General features: G+C 34.0%; 1 protein-coding gene across 1 annotated transcript; it reads left to right on the top strand.

The window, feature by feature from the left end:
- The first annotated feature begins 2,994 nt into the window (after positions 1-2,994).
- Positions 2,995-12,939, top strand: LOC11430739 (kanadaptin). The gene is made up of 12 exons (XM_003621545.4): positions 2,995-3,638; positions 3,741-3,826; positions 5,024-5,103; positions 6,004-6,059; positions 7,164-7,212; positions 8,644-8,793; positions 8,923-9,018; positions 9,504-9,617; positions 9,744-9,874; positions 10,069-10,316; positions 11,237-12,127; positions 12,210-12,939. The coding sequence occupies exons 1-12, from the start codon at positions 3,106-3,108 to the stop codon at positions 12,257-12,259; spliced, it is 2,484 nt and encodes an 827-aa protein (XP_003621593.1). The 5' UTR covers positions 2,995-3,105; the 3' UTR covers positions 12,260-12,939.
- Positions 12,940-14,707: the final 1,768 nt, after the last annotated feature.

Raw genomic sequence — 14,707 nt, 5'->3', positions numbered from 1 at the left:
AAAAAAACACATTGATTAGTGCAATAAAGCATTCACTTAATACCAACACAAACCATTGTTCTCTCTTTTTTTCCACAATGACTTCTACACCAACTCCTCCACCAAACTACTCCTTAGTCCCTGCTCCAAGACCTGCTGAAAACAATCGAAATCACAATCACCACAATAGTCATAAACGGCATAAAAACCGTTGGTCTTCTTCCTTAAAGTCTGCACCTGTTGTTGCAGCTAAAATGCACTCTGGAATGCCAAGGGTAACACGAAACAAACATGTTCACAGCAATGCTGCAGAGGAGGTGCTTCACTGTCTCTTCAAAGCTGGTAACAATATTGCTGATATTGATAATATTATATTTATATGCTTAAAGAGTTTGGTAATACTGGTCACTTTTTGTTGGCCCTTAGGTGCTTTGATTTTATTGTAAGGAAGCAAAATGGGAGGGTTGCTAAGGGTAAACTATTGAGCCCTTAGGTATACTGCTTTAATATGTTGCACAACCCTTTGCTTTGATGGTTGTATTTGAAACGTACAAGAAATTATACCCTATCACATGAATAAATTAGTGGAAATTCTTCCAGAACTTACTAAACTCAGGAACCTGATAAAATTTGAGGTGAAAGGTATAATTTGTGTTGGAATTAAAAAGTAGAAAAAAGCTAAATACTGTGTAGTGGAGGATTAGTTTCAGGTTATATTTAATGTAAATTTCAATTAACTTTCAAACATAATTGGAGTGCATTTCGAATCATTTACCATCTTATTCATTTTGCTAATACTTGTAGCTGTAAGTTGGATTGTTGTCACTTTTTTTTTTTTTTGGTCAGGATTCGAATCCCGAACTTTGCATATATTATGTATTATCTTTACCAATTGAGCTAAGCTCACGAGGACAATGTGTTATTACTTTTGTAAAAGGAGTTAAAGTTGGAGGCACAGAAAGTGTCATTTTTAAAGTTTGGACGATAAAATCGTCAATTTGTGAAAGTTATGGGGATGCAATTTAGCCTTAAATTTGATGAGCTGACAAAAAATAATTGTTGTGCACGATAGAATATTTAAGTGCATAATCAAATAAAAGATATTACTATTATAGTAATAGTGTTGGGATTGGGAACTCTATTTTTTAAGAACAATGATACACAAACATCCCTATGTGAAAAACCCCCATCTACATCCCTTGTGTGGCATTTTTTTATTAATTTCAATGAGGGCAATTTTGTCTATTTAAAAAGAAAAGAGGGGCAATTTTGTCCAATCAACTCTGCAACTTTCTCACTCTCTTCTCAGTCTTCTTCTCCCCCACTGGCCACCACCGATGGCCCCCCACCAACGTTTTCCGCCGTCTGGAACTTCAAATCACATCATCATCATTGTCGCTCTTAATACTCACCACCAACGTCTCGTCGTCGCCGTCATCACCTGTTCTCTCCTACGTTTATGTTCTACTCTTCTCCAAAATACAATCAGCAACAACCTTTTATACAGATTTCGAACAACAGAGACATAGATTTTGAAAAACAAGAGATGGCGACGGCGACAAGAACGAATACGAAAGAGACAGTCAGATCTGAACAAAACGAAAGGAGGAGGACGAAGGGAGGTCGTCGGTAGCGTGGCTGATGTGGTCGCCGGTGTGAGGGAGAAGAGTGGGTCGACGTCGTGATGTGGAAGAAAAGGTGGAGTTTGTGGTGGTTTTGCCGTCGAAGTTGGCAAAGAAGATGACGGAGGGGGTGGTTGTGAGGGAGGAAGAAGTTGTGATGCTCGTTGGTGAAGGAGAAAGAAAGAGAGAAAGAAAACCAATTTTCTGTTTTTTATTTTCTTCTTATTTTATTGTTGGGTTGGAACAAGACAAAAGAAAATTTGCCACGTTTGCAGTGGTGTAATGTGTGTATGGTTTAAAAGGGTGTACATGAATTTTTTTCCATTTTTTAAACACCTACTCAATTACTCACTTTTTGATTGAGTGAAATTCTTATTGATGAGATCTTAAAACTTTATGTCATATGTCCAACATATGCTTGGTTGACTTTGACCAATAATTTTAATGGGAAAAGACCAAGCTGAACCCAAAAACTAATTTGAAACACCAAAAATATTTTTAAGACTTCAAATTTATGTGTTTAATTTGATTTCTGAAAAACAACGGTAGCTAATTCTTAAGATACACAACTTAAATCATGTAAATAAAAAATCAAGATTGAATATGTTTTTGTCCCTATAAAATCATAGTTTTTAAAAGTTTAATCCTTCTAAAATTTTAAGGCAAATTCTATGGTACACCCAATATATTTGAGTGTACCGGTAAACTCACTCTTTAAATTAATAGTTAAATGAGTTGTTTTTGAAGAAAAATATTGTTTTTTTTTATCACTTATAATTATAATAACTAAATCTTATTCATCAAAAGTGTCAACAAAATAAAATTAATTTTTTTTTGAATTTTTATCACTTATGATGGAGAACATCGATTATTCTTTACGATATTATGTAAAAAAATTAATATGATTCTTATAAACAATGAAATGATGTTTTTTCTTACGAAATGATGTTCTATAAAATATAAATATTGAAAAATATTTATTTCTTACATGAAAAATGATCGTTAATTTGTAAATTTACGAAGCGAGAGTACCGATACACATCACTTTGTGAGTGTACCGTAGAAGTTCCCAAATTTTAATTGTAATTTTAGTTCTTCATAATTTTATAATTTATAAGAATAATCCATATTTTAAAAACTAAAAAATAAATAAATAGTCTTCAAAATAGTCCATATAAATGCAAATAGACACCAAAAGTGAATAATTTTTTTTATATAGATTAAACTTAAAAACTAATAATTTTGTATAGACTAAAAACATATTTAACAAATAAAAATAAAAATAGTTTAATTTAATTTTGTAGGAATTAAATTGAGGGATTTAAACATGACAAAAAAGAAAGAGGATTTGATATTGTAATATCTTTCAAGTTTACAAACTTTTTTTTTTGTTTGTAAAGAAAGAAAGTTTACAAACTAAATTGCAAAGAATGGTAACAGGGTCCTTTCATAGCAAAGTTCACACCATTGTCGTTGTAGTTTCTCTTCAATTCTGCGAGCTGCAATGACGAACTCAATGGGTCCTCCACCCCCCAAAAATCCTAATCCACCCCCACAACAAACCCTAACTCCTTCATCACCACCACTTCCTCCAAATCCCGATTCATCACTACCCGAACCACTACCTCCACCGTCCGATTCCACCACCAATTCATTACAACCACCGCCACTCTCCCGTTCTGACTCCACCACTAATTCATCACTACCCGAACCACCACCTCCACCGTCCGATTCCACCACCAATTCATTACAACCACCGCCACTCTCCGGTTCTGACTCCACCACTAATTCATCTCTACCCGAACCACCGCCACTGTCCCGCTCCGACCTTCCACCACCACCGCCCCGTTCCGACCTGCCACCACCACCATCCCGTTCCAATCTACCGCCACCGTCGAATTCCACCGATACTCAAACCCCTAAACCCTCTCAAGGCGTATCCGTTCCGTATAAGATTCCACCTTGGAGTTCCGCTCCTTGTCATGAATTCTACCTTGAGGTTCTCAAGGATGGTTCCATCATTGATAAATTCAATGTGTATGTTTCCCATTACTTCAACAAACAAAATAAAAAATCATTTTTTTATTTTTTAGGATTTTCTACTTCAACTGAAATTGTGTTTGTTGATTTGGTTTATAGGTATGAAAAAGGTGCTTATATGTTTGGGAGATTGGATATGTGTGATTTTGTGCTTGAACACCCCACTATTTCTAGGTTTCATGCTGGTATGTATGCTATCAACTATTACTATTTTTTGCTCTTAATTTCATGTATTCATTTGCTTGGTATGAAACTAGCTATGAACCACGGACACATACTCGACACTGATATTTAGACAACTGTAGTAATTTAAAAAAAAAAGGAAGTGATTGTATGTAACGACAATGATGTTAGTGTATTGTCAATGCCGCGAGTAATTGTCGGTGTCACATGTCAAACACCCATCAATTTGAAGTGTCAGTAATATATAGGAAACTAATTTACTTTAATCTAGTCAACCGTAATGACAACCCTTCAATTTGATGTGTCGGTGCTACACATGAAACTAGTTTACTATAATATATTTTGAAATTTTAAAATTGTAATAGCAAGATGATATATGGTCATATCATATGATACTTTAACTACACTTATTGATTTTTAAAAACATCTTGTAGTGTCCATAGATTAAAAAAGAAAAGTAAGCCCTACCCTATCCTCCAAAACCCTCCATCCAAACGTAGACTAACAAAATGGAAGTGATTCTATGTAAAACTATGCTTGTTAGTATCTTCTCAGCGTCTGGCCTTCAATTTGAAGTGTCGATGCTACACAGGAAACTGCTTTAGTTTAATTTAATCAAATATAATGCCAATGATTACTACTAATTTTTAATCTTAAGTTGTGGAGGTGGAACTAAGTTTGAGACTGTAAACAGCTGGTAATCTTCATTGTATTTTTTGTGATTTCAAATGTGACGCACTCACTGAGGAATCTCACTGGCAAGATTTTTTTCTTTCTTATCCAGACCTCTTTACTTATTAGGAGTTAGGACAACTACAGACCTCTTAACTAGCTAGGTCATATCTCATTTTCATGTCATAACGTGCCACCTAAGCATAGTTGTAAAGGACATCCCTCATAATCTTTTTCTATTTTATGGAGTATTCTGAATTCTTCAACCTAAATAAAGAACAAGCAGTTGAGTAATGCAGTTTTAGAAAATTGGACAGTGATTGCTTTCTGCCATACATCAGATGAAATAAACTCATCTTGGGCTTCCCTATTACAATGCCAATGCGACTTGATTACACCCATCCATTTTGAAAATATCTGGAAGTCATATTAAAATTGTGCATTGCATTTGTGAACTTCACCGACATTTAAACTTTCATAAAGTTCAGTCATGATTCTTACCTAGATTTTTATTTGTCTGTTGTTAGTTATACAGTTTAAGAGAAGAGGAGATGCATATCTCTATGACCTTGGGAGTACTCATGGCACCTTTTTGAACAAAAATCAGGTATTGCATTGTTTTCTCTCTTCCTCTGGAGTTTTGATAATTCTTTAGATATTTGATACATCAAATTTGTTTTTGTGATCCTTTTGTTTCATAACTATTTTCATGTGCAAAATATACCCTGTGACAGAGATACATCATACAAGAATTGATACTTTTCCTCTTATGTCTTTTTTATTTATTTATATATTTTGGATTTAGAATTCCTCTTCCTGCTATTTCATACATTTAAGTAAGGTATAACAACGGTCTTTAGCATGCAATATATGCTACTAGGTTGGTTGAAGGAGAGTCGGCTAAACATATTTGCTGGTGTTGCTCATTCATATATGATTTTGCTAAAACCTTTTCCAAACTCCAAAGTCATGAACATAATCTCTCTTTTGTACAAAAAAAAAAAAACTTCATCTTCCTTTTTTGCTGCTTAGTTTGGATCATAATTGTTTCCACTTGCATCAAGTGCCCTCTTATTTTTCCCAAACAATAACACGTCTGGACCTAATTTAGCTTAGCAGAACTAACCTTGGCAACATTGTGTCCTGTACCCCCGGGCAAGCAAAATTCTATGCCCATCATTTTATTAACAGCTCTAAAGTTGACAGAAATATCAAGATCAATTGATACTCGCGATCATTGCAATCTAGTTTAACATTTTTTTTTTTTTGGGTGGTGGTCGGGGTTTGAACCCCAGACCTTGCATATATTATGCACTGTCCCTACCAACTGAGCTAAGCTCACAAGGACAATCTAGTTTAACATTTTCACCTTTGAGTACATTTTCAGGTTTTTTTTAAAAAAATTGGACCCGAGCTGTCAGTAAAGAAAAATATTTGCAGATTTGTAACTTTATACTTTTATTATAGAAATCACTGACATAGCTCCATTTTTTTCCTGTTTGCTTAGGTGGAGAAAAACACATACATTGACTTGCGAGTTGGCGATGTTATTCGATTTGGTCGGTAGGTATTATTGTATTAATTTTTCACTTTCACATACAAGGCTTTTTGCGTAGTTTGTATTAATTTTGTTCTTTCTTAAGTCAATATTGGTTCTTTCTTTGTATCTGATGATGTGCTAGATTTTTTATTTATTTTATCTGTGGTAGTATCTATTAGAACCTAACCCACTTGGGTTGACCTGGTGGTGTTGGCTTGGGACCTTGGAGTGTGCTCCTCCTCAAGGTCTCAGGTTTGACTCTCCCCGGTGCCAATTTGGGTGGGATAATTTCGCTTCTTAAAAAGAAAAAAGGTATCTATTAGAACCTGTAAAATATATAAACTCTGTGTCTATAATGAGATCACACACCTTGTATGTATATTTATAATGGTTTTAGAATATAATGGTTTTACAATAAACACATTGAATGCTTAATGAGCAAGCACTAGCCTAGGAAGTTGTATACTCTAGAAGTAATAACAATCAATCTAGGAAGTCATCAGTTCAATTAAAGGAATATCTAAAGATTCTTAATTTTAACAGAACCCATCAGTATTTTATTAAGACATTATAAAATTACCCATCAGTATTTTATTAAGACATTATAAAATTAGTAATTGCAGTATGTGGAGGTTCTCCTGTTGCTTAAAGGTATGTTCAATGGGTCCAATTGAATTGGAATGTGCACTGTCATGTTGATATTTAACCCCTTTGGTCTTCATTGGGATATTGTCATTTCAGATTTATGTAGCGATTGAATTGTGTTGTTCATTGTTATTCCTGAGTATTGTTTTCTGCGCCTATATAATTTTAATTTTTAATAGTTTTTCTGGTTGAGTGCATCCCATCCTCCTGCATTGTTTATGCTCTTCTTTCTCAATAAGTTTCTCTTTTCTATATGTAAAAGAAAGACCTGTCAGATGTTACTCTACTTATACTGAATTACAAGCTCTTAAAAATTTCCAATAAGAATAATCTCACTTATTGTTTTCTGTTTTATCTTTTACGATGTTCATTAAATGTTAAGTAGCGATGAAGAGGATTGGAATGAATGAGTTTTCATTTATGAGGAATATTGTTTCTTGATAAATGTTTCCTCCAGTATTCATTTTGTATTTCATTTACAGGTCAACACGGATGTTCATTTTTCAAGGACCGTCAGAGTTGATGCCTCCTGTAAGATCTGATCTTCATATACTTTTTCCTTTTTCATTAAATTTAGGGCCTTTCACCACTAGTATGTGATAATGTGTCTTGATATCTGTCTTTAAAGAATGATAAAATGTCATAACTGAAAGTGGTTTATGTTCTTGGGACTTCTAATGGACCCTGCACAAATTTCCTGTGTTATGATTTCCTTATGCAAGTTATTGTTATGTTTCTTTGAGTGTTGGATTTTCACTTATAGACAAAAGATCCTTGGGAGTGTGTTTTTAGACAACGGTGTATTCACAGTCAGACTTTTTTGTCCGATAAAATTGTGCCTTTAAGAAATCAACGTTGGACTCCCTTTAGAGACAAGCTCTCTTCAGAGGAGCCTTATCCCTATTTATATGGTTAATGATTTAGCAAATACGTTCTCCACCAAGTTATATAACCAAATATCGACTTTCACTTTTATCATTGCGGAGTTGAATATATATATATATATATTTTTTTTTTGGGGGGGGGGGGGCATAGTAAATTAATCCAGCACTCCCTAAGCTATTGTGTACGTTTTGTAAATCTTTACTTAATTTATTTTATAGCATCCTTGGTGATATCTTGCACATTGTTCCTTATCGGATAAAACTTGACTTTTGAGTTATGCTTTCATTCATTATTAGTAATGGTTTGTGTTTGATTTTGCATGGATTTAATTTTCCATAGTTCTGGTGGACAAACTTTCAAGTATGGTTTAGAGACTAATGAGTTGGATCCAAGTATGGTTTATGATAGAACATTATGGTGTAATTCCAACCCCACTTAGTCGGATAAGGCTTGGTTGTTGTTGTTCTGTTAGACAAATTTTCAATTAGAAATAAAGCCAGGACCAATATTTATTTTATTTATTGTCATTAATCATCAACTATCCTTCAATATGGATTAACTATTGTTCCCAACTTTAGTTAATTTTCAGGAATTCCCAAGTCATAGCTCTATTTTTCATTTTCCAGCTTCCTCCTTATATAATTACATAATTAACAAGTGTGCATTATTATTTATTATGCACCAATGAGTGCGGAGCATTTAACAGAAGATTAAAGTTGTGAACAGATGCTTTTACCTTATCATCTAAGAAAGAAAATCTAGAATAAAAATATGGCAATAAGTCTGTCCATATAAAGAAGCCATGCTGGAAACTCCAATCCCAATGAAAAATAATTCTATATATAAAATATATGGCTATGATGTACTACAAACATTTTCCTTTTTATTTGGCTTGTTTTGAATGGCATAGTTAGAAATTAATAACCAGTTAGAATGTTATAGAAATAAAGAGAAAATGAAAGAAAGATGTGGTAGAATCTTAGAAAGTGAGAAGCTTCCTGTTTCTAGAAACTATTAACTTTGTTCTTCAGATTATTGCTGCAATTAGCATCTTTTCATATTGGCTTTACTTTGTAGGAGGCTAATGTAAAACTTAAGAGAGAAATGAAGATGCGGGAAGCATTGCGAGATAGGGAAGCTTCACTCCGACGAGCAAAGCTAGAGGCATCTGCTGCTGAGGGTATATCATGGGGTATGGGTGAAGATGCCGTTGTTGAAGAAGAAGAGGTAATTGTGGAGCAGTATATGATCTAATATAATTCTTCCTTTGAACTACCTAATTATTCGTTCAAGTTTTATGTTAGAATCTACTTTAATGTGAAAGCTCAAGTTGATATATTTATCTTCTGATTTCAGGATGATGTTGAAGAAATAACGTGGCAGTCATATAAAGGACAGCTTACAGAAAAACAGGAAAAAACCCGTGAGAAAATAATAAAAAGAATGGAAAAGGTGTGTAATTCCTGTTAATATGAATTCCTTTCCTGTGCTATGTTTTTCATTTATGAATTATAGTTCTTAATTAATGCTAACCTTATCGCTTAATAGACCTAGAAACCAGAGCAACTAATGCTCATTCTCATTTCTACAGTTCCTAATTGCTTAGAACCTTTTTTCTTCTGCTGTACTCACAATCCTTATCTCCACCAAGATAATATTCCAAACGACTAAACTAAGAGGTGATATTGGGGCCTCATAAATTAAAGTAAATTAAAGTTGTAGTATGAAATGAATGGTTGATACTTGTAGACCGAATGCAGAAGGCATGTCCTAAAGGATGAGCATCGATAAAATCTCCTAGAATATGGGGGTTGATATTTGTACCCACACAAATACAGAAACTCTCTCCCCTTGCCACCAAAATACAGTTCCCTAGTTGCCTTGTTTTAAGATGGTATACTCAGGATTTCCTGATATCTGTGCATTTTTTTGTGCAGATTGGTAACATGAAGAAAGAAATAAATGCTATACGAGTTAAAGACATTTCTCAGGGTGGATTAACTCAGGGTCAACAAACTCAGATTGCTAGGAATGAGCAAAGAATGGCACAGGTAATGTTGGAGAAAATTAATTAGACTAGAACCTTGCATGTTATTGCTCTCATATTCTGTGATTGTAAATGTTGTGATGCATGAGCACGTTAGCTGATATAAGCTGACATTTTTTTAATTGGACAGATATTGGAAGAACTTGAAAATTTGGAAGAAACGCTGAATGATAGTATTAAAGAAAGTTTAGGTGCACGTACGGGAAAGCCATCTCATGGGAAGAAGAAAGGTGCAGTGGAAGATGAAGAAGATTATATCAGGTATACTATCATATCATCAATGGAAGTTGAAACCTCTTGGGAAGAATCTCATGCTTGTATTTTTTTAATTTTTTGTTGAAATTATGTGTTCCTTTTGGTCAATGTTTGACATGCTTGCTTGGTTTTTCTTATACAACACTTGCAACGATGTACTAGATATAAAAGGCACTTCAATAATTATATTCATTTTTCAGCGATGATGATGATGAGTTTTATGACTGTACAAAGAAAAAACCTCAAAAGAAGCCCGGTGACAGCCAGTCAATCGAGACTGCAGATACTCTTCTTGAAAAGAGAGATACCATCATGAAGGAAATGGGTGACAAGAAAGAGTTGCTTATGACTGAGAAGAACAAAGTGTTGCCAGAGACAGAGAGTACCACACAAGATGACGTTGGTGATTCCCTTGATGCTTATATGTCTGGTCTTTCATCTCAACTAGGTGATTGTTCTCTTAACTTCATATATTAAGCTTTACAGTGCTTTAGTGTATTTAGAAAATTTTGTTTGTCTATAGCCATGTGCTTGTAACAATGTTACATTATGATTGTTTTTACATGTAACCATGTTTTTAAAATTGTGATTATACTTGTAGGATCATATGATCCGGTGAAGTTTTTCCTTCATTTTTCAAAGTACTATAAGCTTTCTACTGCTTGTTACTTCACTTATTACATATAAGCCTTCTACTACATATTTGATTTTTCTGTCTGTTCTCTTCCTGTAAATATTTTAAATAATCATATTAAATAAAATAGACATATGCAACAACTTCAAAATAAATACTCAAATCCATGTACAAAATTTTGTTTGTTTTTTTCCTAACGAATATTCCACTTTTTTACTTTTAGTTCTTGTTTTGTTTTAGTCCCTATAAAATTTATTCTTGTTGGAATTGATCCTTGACTCCTTGCAGTTTGTGTGTCATATTGATTTCAGTCTATATATATTGTCCATATTTTAGAGGCTAAAATCTAATGATCCAACAAAAAGGAGTATAGAGACTAAAACAAAATAACAAGGATTTAAAACAAAAAGTGGTGTATTTGCATTCTAAAGCAAACAATTTTTTTTGCAAGGACTGAAAGTGAAAAGGTGATGTATTTTACAGAGATTAAAAAGATATCTATACCTTTTCTAATCCTACAATCTAGTTTCTGATCATATGTTTTATGATCTTTCACTCATATCCTGATTTAGGTAGGATTTTGATTTTGACAACCGTGCATGTAACAGTAATACTGATAAATGACTTTTATTTTTCCACAATTTCTATTTCATTTTGTGTAATTATGGATATTGAGATGAAGATGGGTATTTGATTACTGCTCTTATCCTTGCTGATTTCTTCTTTTTTGTCAGTGTATGATAAAAGTGCACAGCTTGAGAACGAATTAGCAACTCTTCAATCTGAGCTAGACAGGGTATCCTACCTGTTGAAGATTGCTGACCCAACGGGAGAAGCTGCAAAGAAAAGAGAGTTGAAAGCACTAGAGCCCAAACCAGAAAAAACAGAAGAGGTTGCCCCTATTATCAAGAAGAAACCACCTGCAGAAACCCAGAAAAGCAGTGAGCCTTGTGTGAAGGCAGATGACAATAAATCACATGTGGAAACCCAGAAAATTAGTGATGCTTGTGTTAAGGCAGACAACAATAAACCACACGTGGAAACCCAGAAAATTAGTCATTCTGCAGATGGCTCTGTTAAAGAAGAGAAACCTGCAACTACAACTGTAGATTTGGAGAAGTCACAACCTGGCCATGAGGGGTCGGAGACTGAGAATGCTGTATTTGTTGTCCCAAAACCCCAGTGGCTTGGAGCTGTAGAGGACAGGGTTGCAGATGATAAGCAACAACTGATGACCTCTCTCCATCCGCATGAGATGGACGAATCCGATCAGTTTGTTGATTATAAGGACAGGAACAAAATTTTGGGCGGTGGTGATGATGCAAGCACCTCGTTGGAATCTAGAATCGAGTCTGCTGCTCCCGGTCTAATTTTAAGAAAACGGAAGCAAGTTGAGACAACTGGAACAGGCAGTGATGATGCCTCTCAGCAATCAACATCTTCCACATCAGGTGAACAAACGGCCGAGGATGCTGTGGCACTATTATTGAAGTACCAAAGGGGACTATATGCTGCTTCTGATGATGATGAAAGCCAAGAGAAAAGGCCTAAAAGAGTGATTGGCCCCGAAAAACCATCGTTTTTAAGTGATGAGACAGCTAATGCAGCATGGGTTCCTCCTAAAGGTAAGCACAATTATGTTAATATTCTGACCACATGATTGAATGTTCATTTATTGAATGATCATACAAATCTTTGTCTGTGCAGGACAATCGGGCGATGGACGAACTTCCTTAAATGATAAATATGGCTACTGAGGTACGACGAGGTACATCATTGTTCAATGGAAAAAAGGAGTTCAGGCGGAATATTCAACTAAGAATGTATCAATGAAGGATCGTGCTGAACCTGCTGAACTGAAAGGATGATGAAGTTTGTTGGTGAAAGGACTACTGTAAGTTAACAGAAACAGAGCAGGGTGGAAGGTCTACCATAATGTAGTAACTTCGCCGGTTGGCATCAACTTCATTTATTCCTGATGACATGCCTCCCTCATGTACAGCCACATGATCTGAGTAGCGACTAGCGAGTTGCTTTTATTTCTATGACCAGTTCTCAATGAAGTGGCCTATGACCACCCAAGATTAGCCCAAAAAGCATAGACATACCAATGTACAGTTTGCTTTCCTTCCGTCCCCATTGGAAACTATTTAAGCATGAGAAACATTTTCCCCCCAATATGCTTGCTAAAGTACTAAGAAACCTAACAGATTTTTATTGTTATTTTCATCCCAAGGAGAGAGAAAAATTATGTGCACAGATTCAGCATGAGATTATGATAACTCAGTAGGCAGAGTTTACATCTTGATACTAACAAATTATGTCTTGAGCTCAGCTGATCAATTGAATAAGCTGTCATGTTATAGTTTTTTGTGATGCTGGAGACTAAGGTGTATTGAATTGAGATTTTAATGGATTTTAAAATGCTTTTTTATAATAAAAACGTCCATTGATATTCAATCAAGACTTTTATAAAATATAAATAAATCAAAGCGGAATACTCGTGGCCAATTCATCAAAGCGGCATGAAGGCAGTCCACCCCCACAAGAAGCAGAGACAATGGGTTTACGCAATGCCATTATTTGGCTTGGACATTTGGGACTATCAAATGTGCATTTTGAACTAGATTGTAAGTTAGTAGTGGTAGACAACATAATGGATAGAACTAATAATCAACCGAGTTTGGTAAGATTATATCTGCATGTAGTCTCTTTTGCAACAATTTCTAAACTTTAAAATAAGTTTTGTCATGAGACAAGCAAATTATATCTCCATAGCTCAGTAAGGATGTCACAATTGTATGGTCGTCACCAAGTGTTCGATAGAATTCCATTAAATTTATTGTGATAAATGAAATAATATAAGTTTATATTTGTAAAAAAAAATATATATATAAATAAATCTTGTAGTATCTCAATTAAAATAATCATGAATTTTTTTAAGATAACGAAATCCGTTAATATTAAATTGAGATTTCTTATAACTTTATAAAAATATGTTGGTATTCAAAAGTCTCCAGATTTAGATAGATTTTTGAATGGAATTTGTAATTTTTTTTTACTCATCCAATAATCCCACACAAACCCTTGAGTTTGCCATGCTCTCAAACCCTTTTCTGCCGTCACTTCCATGTCAGGTTATTTTTCTTCTATTTCTTTGTGGAATTGTTTATGAATTATACGTGATCCTGTCACTTCTTTTTCATTGTTTCTTCAACTTGATTAATTTTTGTATGGAAAAAATTTAGATGCATTTCTTTGATGCTTTTCATATGATTTTTTATTAAATCGTCAATGATTTTCTTAAATCTATATTTTTATCGAAGTTTGTTATGACAAAAAGAATGTTTTTTTTTTTTTTTTTTTTTTTTTTTTTTTTTTTTTTTTTTAAGAACTATAGGAAAGTATCTAAGAAAATGCATTTAAATTTTATCTTTTTTTTTTTCTTTATTACTCTGATTCATTGTAATTTTTTTCCCCTTCACTGTGATTATTTTTTTACAGCAATTCATTAATATTGTATGATTTAATGTTATTATCGTTGAGCATCAATTTACTGATTTGTTTGCTTATATTGATTCACTATTTTCTTTTCGTCGTCGTTGTTATTGTTTTTGATGTTTAAAATAAGTGAGTGTTATTTTATTATTTGGTAGTTTTTTTCTTTATTCGTTTGAAGACATTATTTGGTATATAGTCAGTATATTTTTGCCGATTAAGAAACAATGGTTCTTATGAAATAACTAATTCCTTATATATATTAACGATAAAAATAGATGATGATTCACAACAAAGTAACAAAGAAAAGGGTAAATACAAAGATAATTATGTATCTTGGATCATCGAGTAAACTATTGAGTTGTTGCACCTCTAAGTGGGTGATATAAATAGGGGGTTGTGTAATGCCAATGGATCACCTAACAAACAAAATGTAGAAAAAATTATACTTCCTCGACTCAATGCCAAAACTAAATTCCCTAAAAATTATATTTATTGTTCGAGCTGAATGAAGTGGTTTTAGAAACCAATATAACAAGATGCAAACACTTACGTGCGGCAACTCTGGCTTTGGATGGGGCTCAATTGCAAAGACTTTCACAACTAGTGATGAAGTATGATTGATTATAAGGAGTTAAGGATTGTTGTTGGAGGTGGAGTCTCTAGCATGAATAGTTCTATTGCACTAGACAAAGGTGGAATTCTTC

Source organism: Medicago truncatula, chromosome 7 (genome assembly GCF_003473485.1).
Source record: "Medicago truncatula cultivar Jemalong A17 chromosome 7, MtrunA17r5.0-ANR, whole genome shotgun sequence".
Lineage (NCBI taxonomy): Eukaryota > Viridiplantae > Streptophyta > Magnoliopsida > Fabales > Fabaceae > Medicago > Medicago truncatula.
Note: the sequence above shows the minus strand (reverse complement) of the source record. Positions and strands in the feature narration are given on the sequence as shown.

What these genes read in the sequence shown, in the direction of transcription:
- LOC11430739 (XM_003621545.4), top strand. Translation starts at nt 3,106, where the DNA reads ATGACGAACTCAATGGGTCCTCCACCCCCCAAAAATCCTAATCCACCC. An exon ending in TATTTCTAGGTTTCATGCTG is followed by an intron (nt 3,827 to 5,023) that starts GTATGTATGCTA and finishes GTCTGTTGTTAG; the next exon opens with TTATACAGTTTAAGAGAAGA. An exon ending in GATGTTATTCGATTTGGTCG is followed by an intron (nt 6,060 to 7,163) that starts GTAGGTATTATT and finishes TTTCATTTACAG; the next exon opens with GTCAACACGGATGTTCATTT.